The sequence below is a fragment of the Sceloporus occidentalis genome, unplaced genomic scaffold, assembly GCF_023333645.1.
Source record: "Sceloporus occidentalis isolate IW3139 unplaced genomic scaffold, rSceOcc1.0.p SCAF_7, whole genome shotgun sequence".
Taxonomy (NCBI): domain Eukaryota; kingdom Metazoa; phylum Chordata; class Lepidosauria; order Squamata; family Phrynosomatidae; genus Sceloporus; species Sceloporus occidentalis.
The window spans coordinates 75,049,255-75,064,996 of NW_028316987.1; the positions used below are offsets into that span (position 1 = coordinate 75,049,255).

The 15,742-nt window shown below is 41.9% G+C and overlaps 2 protein-coding genes across 4 annotated transcripts in view; one reads left to right on the forward strand and one right to left on the reverse strand.

The window, feature by feature from the left end:
• Positions 1 to 9,063, reverse strand: part of CUNH10orf67 (chromosome unknown C10orf67 homolog) — a 77,322-nt gene extending 68,259 nt beyond the window's left edge. The window contains exons 1-3 of one of the 3 annotated variants that reach the window (XM_089533365.1): positions 8,816 to 9,063; positions 7,086 to 7,199; positions 925 to 1,047 (exon numbers count right to left, since the gene is read on the reverse strand). The gene's annotated coding sequence lies outside the window, so the exon portion shown is untranslated. Of the gene's footprint in view, positions 1 to 924; positions 1,048 to 7,085; positions 7,200 to 8,560 lie in introns of all 3 variants that reach the window. The other 2 variants (XM_089533363.1, XM_089533364.1) reach the window with 2 other exon arrangements.
• A 167-nt stretch (positions 9,064 to 9,230) lies between these two features.
• On the forward strand, positions 9,231 to 12,623 carry OTUD1 (OTU deubiquitinase 1). The gene has a single exon (XM_089533366.1). The coding sequence runs from the start codon at positions 9,463 to 9,465 to the stop codon at positions 10,627 to 10,629; it is 1,167 nt and encodes a 388-aa protein (XP_089389492.1). The 5' UTR covers positions 9,231 to 9,462; the 3' UTR covers positions 10,630 to 12,623.
• The last annotated feature ends 3,119 nt before the right edge of the window (positions 12,624 to 15,742 follow it).

The following is a 15,742-nucleotide window of genomic DNA, read 5'->3' on the forward strand; positions in this document are numbered from 1 at the left end:
AATAATACAGTTTTGACGGTCTGTTGGAAAATCAACAGTGACAGAACTGATGAAACATTTTTGGGCAGTAGTTCTACAATGAAAGGTGCTATTATAGAGAAAGCTCCATCTCATTTATGTGTTCATCAAGCCTCTTGGGGCAACAGAAAATCTCTTAATTCCAGGCATGTGCATACAAGAAGACTGGGCTTCTTTTGTTTATCCTGGTCCCAAGCTATTTAGGGCTGTGTAGGTCAAAACCTAGCACCTTGGATTGGACTTGGGAACAAACTGGAAGCCAGTCAGCAGGTTCAAGATGTAAAACTATATGGGCTCTAAAATGCATACCAGACAATAGTCTGGCTACCACATTTTTTACTAGGCTTAATTTCTGAATATTTTTCAAAAGTAGCCCCACGTGCTGTATATTACAGAAGTCTAATCATAGGTAACAAAAGCATGGAGCACAGTGAACAAATTTGCCCTCTTAGAAGGGGCACAACTGGAGCATCAATCAAAGGAGAGTGCAAAGGCGCTGCTGCCATAGCTGTCATGTGGCCCTCCAGGATAACCTCTAGACATAGAATGGAAGAGAAGTGATACTGTTTTGTCTTTTGCCAATTCTGAAAGCTCTGGAAAAGAGGCAGATCTATTTTAAAATTACTCACATTTCAGATTTCTCAACTAAACATTTTGAACATGAGAGAAGGTAATAGGGTTGCATCAGGGTTTGGAATCACTAAACTACTATGTCCTAGCTCATGTCCTAGCAAAGGCCGCATTACCAGTCCCTGGTGCATCCCATCCCTGCTGCTGTTCCCTTCTACTAGAATCATAGAATCATAGAGTTGGAAGAGACTAAGCATCCAGCCCAACCCCCCACCATGCAGGAATACACAATTGAAGCATCCCCGACAGATGGCCATCCAGCTTCTGTTTAAATACCTCCAAAGAAGGAGACTCCACCACTCTCTGAGGCAGCATGCTACATTGTCAAACAGCTCTGTCAGGAAGTTCTTCCTAAACTCTTTTCCTGTAGCTTGCATCCGTTGTTCCGGGTCCTGTTCCCTGGAGCAGCAGAAAACACGTTTGCTCCATCCTTAATATGACATCCTTTCAAATATTTAAATAAGGCTGTCATATCACCTCTTAAACTGTTCTCTAGGCTAAACATACCCAGTTCCCAAGCCACTCCTCATAGGGCATGGTTTCCAGACCTTTCACCATTTTGGTCACCCTCCTCTGGACAAGCTCCAGCTTGTCAACATCCTTTTTGAATTGTGGTGCCCAGAACTGGACACAGTATTCAAGGTGAGGTCTGATCAAAGCAGAAGAGAGTGGCACTATTACTTCCCTTGATCTAGACACTATACTTCTATTGATTGCCTCCTCATCTGCTGAATAAATAAACAATTAGCAGAGAGAGGAGAAGTGATAATAACCTTTATATGCCTTGCCCCTTTGCCAGGAAATATAATTCTGTCCTGAAATGATTCATGACTACATAATTAATTTATTCTTGGCTTAATGGGGCTGGAAAGAGGTTTTACTTAATACTTTAACTCCCAGTGAAAAGGAAAATAAAAGGCAGATTTTTAAGTATTCATGCTAAATAAGGAACAGCTGTCGCTGCATTATATATTTCTATTCCAAAAGCATTTGCCATGGGTGTGGAGTTTTATTTTTGCTTTTAATATTGGGAGGGTCAGTTTTTAATCTGCACTGAGCAACTGTGGCTATTAAATCTCTTAGTATGACCTATCTTCTAAGGTTGTCATGAAGATAATATAGGGCGAAGGTATCATGTACACTACCTTGAGCTCCCTGAAAAAAGATGTGATATAAATATAATAAAATAAATAAATAATCTTCACAGTAAATTATGGTTATTCACATATTCTGTTGTATTCCCTATTAACATAATAAAATAATAATAAAAATTTTATTTTTATCCTGCTTTTTGCCAAACAATCATGTATAGATGCAAGAGCTGGGGAGTTAAGAAAGCAGATAGGAAGAAAATCTGTACATTTGAGATGTGCTGCTGGAGAAGAGTGCTAAAGATTTTGTAGACAGCCAAGAAAACAAACAAATGGGTCCTAGAACATATCAAATGGGAAATCTCCCTGGAAGCCAAGATTACTAAATTGAGGGTGTCATACATTGGTTACATCAAGAGAAGGCACAACTCATTGGAAAAAAATAGTTAGGAAAGGTGGTGGGAAGCAGAAAGAAAGGAGGTCTAGATGGATGGACTCTATTAAAGTCATGGATATGAATGTACAGGAACTAAGAAGAGTAGTGGAGGACAAGAAGTCTAGGAGATGGCTCATCCACAGGGTCCCCATGAGTCAATCAACTTGAAGATGGTTAACAACAACAAATTCACATATTAAGAACTGAAATAAAATACTGAAAAATAGAGGCTAAAGATAAAGCTAGAATTTGAACTCAGGACTATGGTCTAACTTCAGCTGCTGAACCACAAGTGGCCTTATTATTATTATTATTGACCTTTATTTATAAATAAAATTAGCAATGAACTAATCAGCATAAACAAATTTAATTTCCAGTAAGAGACTGAGAAACAATCAAGGATAGCAGTATGTATATTATTATTTCTTTTCTTTTAAAAAATTTCTTAACCACAGAGAAGTGGCCTCATTTGATTTTTCACTTCTGCAACCAAAATGTCTTTGCTTGTCCCTGGATTGGATCTCAGTGGCTCTCTTATTTCATTTATTACAAAGGAACCATTCATTTGATCAATGAACTAGCAAGTGAAGCTGGAGTGAGCATGCAGGGATCTTTTGTATATTCCATGAAACTCTGAAACACAGAAGCAAAAGGAGTTATATTTCCCTTTTTTGTGCTTCTGTAATATTCTAGGGATGTCTCTATGAAGAAATTTATTTACTTGGCCATTTTTATTCTGCTTTTCATGTTAAACATTCCAAAGCAATTAGCAACATTGCATATCACAATAAAACCAAGTAATAAAACCATAAAACAGTGCAAAGACTATAAAGTAATAAAACACTTAAAATTATTAGGTGCAATTGTCTAGGTTTGTGAGCAGGATAATTCCTTGGTAAATAAATAATTTTTCCATTGGCAACACCTAGCCTTCAGAGCCTGCCTGATCTCAATGGAAAAATTGTTTTAAATGGTGGGTTCCTCCGCACCACAATCAAAGGCTTTATTAGGCCACGGCACTGTAAATAGTGTCCTCACACAGAAACAGAGAGCAGAGTTTGAACTTATGTAGTCTTATCACATGTTGTTGGACTACAATTCTCAGCATTCTTCACTGTTGGCTATACTGTCTAGGGCTGCTGACAATTACATCCCATCATCTAATGAGATACATGATTTCTTACCTCGGTACAGAAACTGAGATATTCTATTCAAAAAAAGGCGGTTTATATGGAGGATGTGCTGTTATCTCTTGCAAGGATGCACAGGTTTTTAGTGATATGGAGTCCTATATCACACACACTAAAGACTAAATAATAAATCCAACTGTTAATCCAACTAGAGTAAACCTACTGAATCAATAACAATTTAACAAGACAGCACTTATGTAAATTCCATTGATTCAATTGGTCTTTCAGAGCTAATGGATTGGCTAATATTTTTATTTGGCATAACCTTTTGTGGACAGAAGCTTAATTCTTAATATGTATCGGACATTGTCCTGATTGCAACTGACTAACATGTCCATCTTCTCCATCTTTTAAATAAAGTTATAGGGGTATGAAAAAAATTCTCAAATTACATTCACACAGTGTTTTGTTTTGTTTTTTAAAAAGCCACATGGAGTATAAGAAAACAGAGTAAGCCCATCACTTTCAAAGACAGTCAACATGCCTCCTCAGCTTTCCTGATACACTGTGATGTCATTGGCACATGGCACTAATTCTGAAAGTATCACTTTCCTAGAGATGCCAAGCCTGTCAGGACAGTTGATAGGAGACAGCTGAATGTTGAGGATTACTTTTACACTCAATCATTCAGTGATATCCAAGGAAGAACATAATGTCATGATGCCTTTTCAATGAAGTCATACCCTAAATGTGACAAAATGTGTAATATTTCCTACACTTACACAGAAGCTGATGGCCTTTAAATTTTTTATAAAAACAAAATAATTTTTACAAGGATTACAAATTCCACACTCCTCCTTTGATTCAACACCTAAGTTTCTTCAAAGTAATTTAGCAACCAAAAATAGCTAACTCCCATATTGACTTCCTGCTGAAATTTCCATCATTATGTTAGAACTAATGTAAGTGGCTTGATGAAATTTATTCCTTTTCACATATGAAGTTTATAATGCTAGGAAACAGTATCTTTTTTTTAAAGGAGCTATTCATGTTTTAGTAACACCTTTCAATTCTTCATAAGCATTCTACTATTCTGATTTAATAAATAAACCATGTATCAAAAGGGTAAGAGGCAGCCTACTCTATCTTGACAATTCCCATCATAAAAAAATGTCCAGAACTGTAGTCAAGTCTATTGTAGCAAAAACAAGATGTATCACATTTAAGAGAACCAATGAACTCAATGGGACTTGTCGATGATTAACTTAAGCCTCATTGATTTCAGTGTATCTACTCAAAATGTTTAGTTTCAAGCCTAACAGATTTATAGTTTCATAAAATTTTATGGACTGGAGTTCAGAACACAGATGCATTTCAACCATCTGTCAATGAAGTTCTAGTTCACAAAGCTTATGCCATGCTATATAAACCATAAAAGACTATGGCCTGTTACAGACAGCCAAAATAAAGCTGCTTCGAGTCACAGTGGAGGTATGGTGTTTCAATGATGCATGCGTCCTAAGAGTCCAGAAGTCGCACCAAAGCCACGGTCCAGCTCTAAGGACTGGAGCGTGGCTTTGGTGTGGCGTCTGGACTCATAGGACGCATGCATCATTGAAACACCATACCTCCACTGTAACTCAAAGCAGCTTTATTTTGGCTGTCTGTAACAGGCCTATAAAAATGAAAAATGTTTTTATCAACTGATCATAGAACATCACTAAGTTAATTAGTCACATTATTCAGCCTTAGAACGGCTCTCTGAGATATTTGTAATTTGATTCATGAACAACACAAACAGTTAAACCAACTATGAATAATGTCATTTTCATTCCAGTTATTAGTGAAGACGTAGTTCTTCATCAAAGACAGATATCAATTACAAATCTGATTTGGTAGCCCCAATTGGTGGCTACCAACAATTAGTCTAACAGTGTTTAAGTAATATAATAGAGTATTGGATATTTTATTTCAGGTTTTCACCAGTTATTTCTTAATTTGGGTTTGTTTGTATCTATGATCAAAATCCAACTGCTAGTAATAACTAAAGCAGACCTACAGAATAAATCAGAACTTGGTAACTGAACACTTGCACACACACAGAATAGCCCCTCCGTTTTCACAGGGAATCAATTCTGGACCCGCCCCTGCAAAAACGGAAAATCACTGGTGCGTGTCTGTGGGCATCCGCAGGCACAGGCCATGAGTGTGTGCCTCATTTTGTCTCCCTCCATTTGCTGCCAGTGAATAGGCGATGGATGCGAATTCAAAGTCCACGAAAATGGAGGGGAGACTGTATATAAGGTCCAATGTTCTGTCAATCTATTGTAGTTGGGACTACTAACTGGATCCAGACCAATGTGCCCTTTTATATATATTTCTTTCATTGGTAGCACTGGGAAAGACCTCCATGTATATGTGATGGGGAAAGTAAACATAAGGATGCTGACCTCTTCATTTCCTCACAGAGCACAGATAGTCATAGCACATTTCCCTACTGATACTTTAATAGCAAATTATAGGCAATAGCTTTTCTGAAATGGCACTCAGCCATAGTCCAAGTCGGGGTTTAGAATGAAAAACAGAATTTCCTGTTTCTAGAACAGAGAGAGGCCTTATAATCTGTTATAAGACTGGCTTTGTGAAAAGTGTATGACATGGTTGTAAGTGGAAACTGAAAACTGTCTTTAGGCCAGGATGGACAAATACATTAATTTCACTTTCTCCCATAGTCAGGTTATTTTCATGTCAAGTTCTTTTCTTTGACTTCCTAACAAAACAGATATGCAGCTTCAGGATTCTTCTGGACACAATGCTTTTGAGGAAGTACAAGAGTTGGATGGCTTTTACCAGTCTAGACTGTTGTACATGCTGCAAAATCTACCTTTAAAAAAATCATGGCTTGTCATACACATCCTGATTATAGCTAGACTATGTCATGAACTCCATATAGGTTTTCTTTCAAGGATAATTTGCATTCTTAGAAGATTCCAGGTTGCTTGTGGGAGTGAGATGATGGACCATGTTACACACTAGTTCAGTTAGCAGTTAAGCTGGCTGCCAGTTAAACTGGTTAATATCTGGACTCACTCTAAAAAAATGATGTCATCTGTACCTTTCGGGACTGAGATCAATTTCCACTGAACCATGACTGTAGGGAACTGGGAATAGGACTTTTTCTGTGGTAGCCCTATATCTTGGAATTCCCTCTCTTTGGAGGTGTATACAGATCCGACTTTGGAAAGCACATTTTGAAAAGCTTTTAAAAAGTGTAAAAAGTGTTTGTTATTGATTCAATGTTGTTGTTATTTTAAGCTATGCTAGATCAAACCAAAGCCTATGTAGTGCAGCATTTTGTTCACTTTATATGTTGGCCAACCAGTTGTCACTTGTAAGGCTGAATATTTGCATATAAATAGTGCAGACTGCCACAATCTTCAGACAAAATGGTATGTGGGGAAAAGTTTTATATCTGACTGTCCGTTTTATTACTATTTTTACACATTGCCCTTCAGCCATCCAACTTGACTGAAGTGTTTGCATTTCATTTCCCTTTCCTGCCCTGCATTTTGTTTTAAACAGTATGTTTTTAATTATTAAGATAAATGAAGCTGAAGAGATCCAGAATGCATGTGTGTGTCTCCTTTCTTCCTCCACCCCTATGGTTATGATTCTAGAACACTCTACACATGCTCAGAACATTTTTTTCATTGCCTTTTACTTTGCAAGACTCATGCTCAGCTATATTTTAAAAAAGTGTCCCTCATTGACTCCTTTTACCTGTGGTTACTGGGCAATGGAACACTTTCAGCCTTCCAGGGGGGCGGGGGGATCCACCTTATTTCTTCTCATCCAACCTTTATTTTTGCTATACAATTCCATGATGAAGCAGTCCTGGAGAAGTGGAAAAGAGGTGCTCATTATTAGGGTGCATCAGTTGCCCCCCCTCACATAATAATAATAATACTGTAATGATAATCATAATAATATTAATGAGAGACAGCATGGCATAATGGTTTTGAATTTTGGACTACAGCTCTAGAGATTGCAGTTCTGGAGACCAGGGGAAGGCAATGGGAAATCTCTTCCGAACCAATCTTGCCAAGAAAACCCCAGGATAGGTTCACCTTAGGGCCACCATAAGTCAGAAACAACCTGAAGGCGCACAACAACAACAGGAGACTCAGTGTGGTGTAGCCGTCTAAGTGTTGGACTACGATTCTGGAGACCAGGGTTCAGTTCCCTGTTCGGCCATGAAACCTACGGGGTGATCTTGGGCAAGTCACACTCTCTCAGCCTCAGAGGATGGCAAAGGCAAACCCCCTCTGAAGCAACTTGCCTAGAAAACACCATGATAGGGTTTCACCTGAGGGTAGCCATAAGTCGGAAACGACTTGAAGGCACACAATAATGATAATATATATACACTCATCCCTCCACATTTGCAGGGAATAGGTGCACAGGACCTATTCCTATGTGAATGTGGAAAAACCACAAATAACAAAAACACTATGTTTTTATCTGAGAGAACACCTCTCTAGGAATCTCTAGGTCCTCCACTGCAACTCTGTGGTCAAATCTGCCAGACATTGACCATAGAATTGCACTGGAGGAGCCACAAATGCTGACTGGAGTGCTCTCTCTAGGAATCTCTAAGTCCTTCAGTGCAATTTTTGGTTAAATTTGACCATAGAGTTGTGCTGGAGGAACTAGATATTCCTAGAGGGAACATATTAATAAAATCCATAAATAATCAAATCTGCAAAAGACAAAGCTGAAAATGTGGAGGGATGAGTGTACACACACACACACACTATATATATATATATATATATATATATATATATATATATTAAATATTATATATAAAATCTCTCTCTCTCTATGAATATTTAATATATCATCTTCCATAATAATTATAGATAGAATATTCTGTCTACCTCTCATATATATATATATATATAGAGAGAGAGAGAGAGAGAGAGAGAACATTATATATTATTATGGAAGATGATGACGATGATGAAGTGTTCCCAAACATTACGTGATTGTTACCCAGTGTTATTTCAATTTGCCGTCCACTACATTTTGTTGCTTGAATGTTAAGATGTATTAACTTTTCAATTAAATAATACTGTCATCCCTCCTTATGCTAAGATTATTTTTTGTATCCGAGGCTTGAAGAATCCACTGCTTCAAAATACTTTTAAGCCCAAAGGCAAACCTTGATTTTAGCCCTTTTATATAAGAGATACCGTTTTGCTCCGCCATTATATTTAAGGGGGCTTGAGAATGAACTGATTTTGGGTATCCACGGGTGGAGGGTCCTGGAACCCCAGAATATAAGGAGGACCCCCAGTAATAATGATGATGATGATGATTTTTGCTATGCTCTGGATGTCCCCTTCATCAGTCCTTAACGGGCCCCACTACAACGCCTCCCTCGCCATGTCTCTCTCTGCTCCTCCTCCTCCTCCTAATGTCGGCGACTGAGAGGAAAACAAACACACTTGGCGAACGGGAAGCCATTGGGGCGCCTCCCGTACGATCCCTCAGCGGCGGCGGCGGAGTGGTGGAGGAGGAAGGGGAGCGTGTGATTTAGGCGAGAGCGTGGCTTCTGACAGGGCCCTAGGCCCCGCCTGGCCGACGTGTGTCTGCTGCTTCCCAACGTGTTGAAGGGCGTGAAGTAAACAAGGCCCTGCCTCCGCCCTGGGCTTCCCTCCCTCCCTCTCTACTAGGCCTCGAGTACTTTCCAGGAGGGCCTGGGCCTAGAAACGCACACAGAGAGAGCGCGAGCGAGGGAGGGAGGGAAGGCGAGGAGGGAGGGCGCCGCCCAGAGCTGTGGCGCAGCAGGAATTCGACGCTGAGGGGGCGGCCTGAGGGAAGGAGCGGGGCGGGGACGGAGTCTCCTCACTCCGGCGGCGGCGGCGGGGGGAGTAGGCCTGGAGTGCGGCCTAGTCAGGGGCGGCGGTTGGAGGTCGGCGCAGGGAGGCGGGGAGGGTGATGCCCGTGTTTATTTTTGCTCGGGCGCCTCATCCTTGCTCCTGCTGGCAGCCCGTGAGGAGGGGCGGTGGCGGTGGCGCTGGCGGCGGCCCTCGTCGTCGTTGTTCCGTGGCCCGGCCTTCCTCCTCAGGCCTCAGCCTATAAAGGGCCGAGGATGCAGCTCTACAGCACCATCCTCACCCACTACCCGGCCTCCTCCTCTTCGCCGCCAGCCTCAGCCTCCGCAGCCGCCAACAACGCAGCCGCTGGGCCCGGCGTCGTCTTCAAGGTCTCCCCGGAACAAAGCCCGGCGGGAGTCGAAACCGACACCGGAGGAGGAGGAGGAGGAGGCGGTTGCTGCCCTTCGTCCCCATCAGCCGCCATGCCTGCTTTCTCCTGCTTGGAGCTGCAAAGGAAGCCCCCGACGCCGCCCTCTTCGTCCTGCTACGGCTCCGGGGTGCGACGCAGGCCTTTGGAAAGAGTGGTGCCCATAAGGCTGGTGCCTCGGGCGGAGAATGGGGTGCCTGCGGCGGCCTCCGAGGACTTGGGTCCAGGGCACCCTTGGCTGCAGCTGGAGGGTGGCGTCGGAGGCAGCGGCGGTGGTGGTGTTGAGGCCCCTTCCCCGGAGCCCAGCAACCGTGGCCTGCGCTTCAGTGAGCATTGCCAGGCCTTGCAGGCCGCAGCTGCAGCCACGACCAGCGCTGTCCCGGTGGAGGCAGAGGAGGACGGCCGCCCTTGTTCGCCCGGAGGCCGCCCCTCGAAGCTGGCACTGTACCTGGCCGAGGTGGAGAAGCAGGACAAGTACCTGCGGCTCCAGGGCCGCTTCCGCTTCCACATCATCCCCGACGGCAACTGCCTCTACCGGGCCGTCTGCGAGGCCGTCAACGGCGACCAGCGCCTCCACGGAGAGCTCCGGGAGCAGACGGTGCACTACATCGCCGACCACCTGGACCACTTCAGCCCCCTCATCGAGGGCGACGTGGGTGAGTTCCTCATCAACGCCGCCCAGGAGGGCTCCTGGGCCGGCTACCCGGAGCTGCTGGCCATGGGCCGCATGCTGGACGTCAACGTCCACCTCACCACGGGCGGCCGGCCCGAGAGCCCCACCGTCTCCACCATGGCCCACTACTTGGGGCCCGAGGACCCCCGCCGGCGCAGCATCTGGCTGAGCTGGCTGAGCAACGGGCACTACGACGCCGTCCTCGACCGACAGTGCCCCAACCCGGAGTACGAGGAGTGGTGCCGGCAGACCCAGGCCCAGCGCCGGAGGGACGAGGAGCTGGCCAAGTCCATGGCCGTCTCCCTCTCCAAGATGTACATCGAGCAGAACGCCTGCTCCTGAGAGGGAAGCCGATGTGGACTGGATGCTCTCCTGGTGCCTTAGCCCTCCTGCCTCCGTGGGCCGACATCCCAAGGCCCAGCAAGGACTTGAGGCCAGGGGGGAAACAAAGATTAGATGCTGCATCCGCGCTGAAGGAATAACCCAGTTTTTGACACCGCTTGAACTCAGTGCTGTGGAATTCTTGCGTGGCACCATTGCTCTCTGGCAGAGAGATGATGGCTGTTGCCACACAGTGGGGTTAATGCAGCTTGACATCACTTTAGCACTGCAGGAATAACCCATTTTGACGCCGCTTGAACTGTCGTGGCTCAGTGCTAGGGGACTCTGAGAATTGTAGCTTGTGGTAACACCACCAGAGCTCTCTGATAGAGAGGTGACAGCTGTTTCCCAGTTTGACTCAGCTTGAACGGCCGTAGCTCAATGCTAAGGGAGTCTGGGAATTATGGTGGCCACCAGAGCTCTCTGACAGAAAGGTGTTGTTGCAACACTGAAGAAATAACCCAGTTTGACCCAGCTTGAACCACCATGGCTCAGTGCTAGATTTGTTGCTTGTTGTGACAGCAGAGCTCTCTGATAAAGAGGTGACAGCTGTTGCCACATTGCAGAATTAATGCAGTTTTGCACAGCTGTCATGGTTCAGTGCTGGGGAATCTGGGATTTGTAGCTTCTTGTGCCACCAGAGATCTCTGACAGTTTAGGTGGTGTCAAACTACATTAATTCAGCAGTGTAGATGCAGCCCAGGCTGTTGTCACACTGCAGAATTAATGCAGTGTGATAGTTTTAACTTGTGGCTCAGTGCTAGGGGATTCTGGGATTTGTAGCATGTTGTGGCACCAGAATTCTCTTGACAGAAAAGGTGAAAATGCCTCACAAAACTACAATTCCCAGAATTCCATGGCATTGGGTCAAGGTGGTTCAGGTGGTGTCAACTGGAATTATTTCTTCAATTCAGATGCAGCCTGAGACTCCTTGTGTACATACCATCAGACTGGACTAGTTACCATTTTATTCTTTTGTATATGTTGGCTTCTTCTATCTCCAGAACTTTCTTTTCTATAAACTCCCTCCCTTTCCCCCCTTTTTTGGCACAATTGAAACAAAACCTGATCTGTGGTCTCTTACTGCCAAAATAAGTTAGTAAGAGTTTTTTTGTTTGGGTTTTGTTCATACTAATATGGCTTGTGGCCTAACAATTATTTTATACTGGCATTTGAAATGTACATACGATTGTTCTATCAAATGAAAGGAAAAAGTGTGTTAGCTCACTGATTTTTTTTTCTTATTAAGTGAAAGCAAATAATTTCCAGATCATTTTTTTTAAAACAAAAACTATAATTTTAAAATAGGCAGTAAAGTTTAAATTGGCAGTTTTTAAAGATGAATTGGTCACTGCAGAGCAGGATGTTTTTTTCAGATAGTTGAAACATGGCTTTTTCAAGAATGGTACAGAAAATAATTGTGACTTTTCTGTGTTCAGGTGTTTTCTAGAGTAAGCTGGCTTTTAATTTTATCACCTGGTTGGTGCCATCTTCTTTCCTTGGTTATTCATTTATCAAAAAATTAAATCACAAAGCTGGTTTAGAATATGAAGGACCTGCTGAAATTATTCTTTAAGAATGGCCTTGATTTGTGGTCTTGGTTGTTGTTGTTTTTAATGGATATACATGCTTCCTACCTGCCTTCCAACAGCACACTAGCAGGTTCATTTTATCACATTTTATTATTTAGATGTTTTCTAATGGCTAATATTGGGCTTGCTCTGGTATTATGTAAAAAATTTATACTAAGTTTATATGGTTTGCTGGGTCAAACATTCAAGGTTTTCAAAGTAAAAGCCACCTTCTTTAATTTCTAGTTAAATTGAAATGGCTAGATATATTTATTAATTAATGGAGTTTGTACTTTTTTATTTTGTGACTTTTGAATTTATACTGTATTTGTATAATAGGAGGATTCTTAGCTATTCTGGAATAAATGTATAGTTTTGCTTGGATTTACATTTGTGTTTCTTGTGAGAAAATACCATTTGTTAAGTGGTGAGGTTCAAAACTACATGCTTGTAAACTGGGGATGTTGCCTTCTCTTAGGTCCAAAACACACTGCAGAAATAATCCAGTTTGAGACTGCTTTCACTGCCCTGGTTCAGTGTTAGGGTATTTGGGGGACTGTATTTTTGTGAGATAATTAACCTCTGTCAGAAAGCTCCAGTGCCACAATGAACTACAGTTCCCAGGATTCCCCAGCAATGAGCCGGAGCAGTTCAAGCTGTCTCAAACTGGATTATTTCTGCAGTGTGTTTTGGACCTTAGCAAACCTTGCTGTCATCCCTAAGAACATGGGTTCCTGTTCATGACAGTGCCTGGGAAAGGTGCATATGGTCAGGACCAACAAATTAGGTTTTTCTTCATTGATGAGCCAGATTACTCCAGCTGTCTAGTTTGCATGATAGAAATGCTGATGGGTGAGGCAAGATCAGAATTATCTACTGGTTTGTAAGGTTGCTTGGAAGACTTGCTTTCTGAATAATAGTTCAGAGCTGACAAGTCATTCTTGGTGCTCCAACAGAGCTCACTGAGACCCAGTTTCTCTTTTACAATGTCAGGGATTAACATAGAACATGAATCCTTTGAACTCTTTCTTAAATAATTTTCTGAATGGCAGCCATGTTGACCTGTTGCAGCAAAACCTGCAAAGAGTGTTGTGGATTTGGTATGCCTGTGTCCTCAGGTGGACAGTTTCCACTGAAGTGTACACAATAATAAAATAGGTTAAAATAGTAAAATAGGTAAGTTTAGGTACCACAATTTGAGTTACTCCCAAGATTTTCCTGCCTTTTCTTAAATAATGGCTTTAGCGAGAACTATGTGCTCTTGGGCTCTAATTGATTCAGTACCTACATTTTAATGCACTTTTAAATACAGTTATCCCTCTGTATCCATGGATTCTTTATCCATGGATTCAAGTATTCATGGCATGAAAATATCCAAAAAATGTATAAATTCTGAATAGCAAACCTTGATTTTGGCATTTTATATAAGGGATTTCATTTTACTACACCATTGTATTTCATGCGACCTGAACATCCACAAATTTTGGTATATGTGGGTGGTCCTAGATCCAAATCTCAGTTGATACCAAGGCCCCACTGTACTGCAAAATGGTAAATACCAGTTCAAGCTGTATGTACAGCATTGCCTGTTACTATACTTTTATTTTCCCTTTTTTGTTCTTGCACTGCTTTCTTTGCAGTATGTTTAAACAAAGATCATACTGACTTTTTCAGTATAAAAGAAACTGGGACTGAAGCTACTTTGAGAACATTCATTAAAATGTGATGATTCATCATGTATATCTGATTGGTAACCAACATTTGGGACTGGACACAGAAGATGCTGTACTAATGTTGGACAAATAATTTTGGGCTCCATCTAGTCTAACATATTGTGACCAATCTATATAGTGTGCAGGAAATGATGCTCCCAACCTCGGGCAAATGGTGCTCTTTTGCCACTTTTCAAGACATACATGGTCATTAGTGGTCATTGTTATTACATCTTGAAATGAACTCTGTAATTGATGTGTACAAATACTCCTCAAATGGCCTGAACCAGTTTTTTTGAGGTATTCATATTCCTCCCCCATATTTTCATAAATTGTTCAGATTGTTATGAAGAACAGCACATCTCTATATAATAAATTATGGATATTATTCTTCAGGAGAAATGAAAATGTATCACAATACTACTCTGCAGCAGCATACTTCAGACGTGAAGTTGAATCTTGAAGTACTTCAAATGGTTTACACAGTGTTTAGTTGATCATACAGTCCTGAGATAGTTCCAACCAGGGTAGTCCTATTGAATCAGTTGTTGGATGGTGAATTGACACTTGCCAAAAACATACTGGTTCACTCTAATCTAGTTGAGACTATTAACAGGTTTCAGGCCTTAGACTCTGCATTTGGTGAGCAAAGTCCATTGGCCCTACAGCTATATGGGCTCTCTGTGGCTGTTTTTCTGACCTATCTTTTCTTTCTTTAGTAAAGGTATCTTGCCGTTTCCAAAAGCTTCCTGGAGCAGCGATTTCACATTTTAAATAGATCTCCCTCATGCCCCCCCCCCTACCATTTAACATCAGAATATACTCATGTTTCAAAACAAAAAGTGTATTCTGGCCACTTGCAGTTTTGGTTGCGGGTGTATTTGGCAGTCTGTGGCCTAATCCCTGGAACAGAAGATTGCCCACCCCTGAACCTCTTGAAATTGCCCACCTCCTCTCTAAATTTTAGAGCCATAGCATTAAAAGAGGAATGTCCCTCATTTCTTTCATGAGGAGGGAATGCCTCTTCTAAGAGGATGCTTGCTGCAATGTGCGTCATTTAATAACAAATTGTGCCTTTTCTCACAAGCGTTTGTAGAGGTGGGGCAGGTTTAATTGGTTTAAAATTACGCAAGATGTATTTACTTGCATGACGGTCTTTGTTTAACCCAATTTGGCTGCATTATCTAAGCACAAAAATATAAAAAGTGGCTGCAGCAGTTACAGAAACAGGCTTTTAAACTTATTGGTGCTTTAAGACTTAACTTGAATTTTGAAGAGTTCAGCTGCTTGTAACCAACCACTCAGAAATTGTCATTTTCAGAATACAGCCTAGAGTGTTGTGGTAAGCATTACTACCTTTAGAAGAACATGCTTTGAAATGAGTCATAGATGTTTGTGTGAAAGCTGCCATATTTGAAAAGTTGCATTTAAAAAAAATCACTCTTTCCTCATGTGGTAACTTTCAAATTTTTCCACGCGCTGGCTTCCTTGCACAAGTCAGCTGTATCAATAAGCAGAGTTAGGCAATTGTTCAGACAACATTAAAGAGTGGAAAACCACTCTAAAAAATAGGGGAGGCTATTTCAATTTACCACCTTGCAGCCAAAATATTTTGTGCCACACTGCCAGCTATTTCTTCATTTGGAAGTACTGCTGAAGAATGCAGCAGTAATCCCCATCTGTTTGAGTTCTGGATTTCTTTCCCTCCCTAGTTTGAGGAATCCAGTACAGAAACTGTTACATTGGACAGCTTAACCAAATACTCTAGAGGACTTTGCCTAACCTAATAGA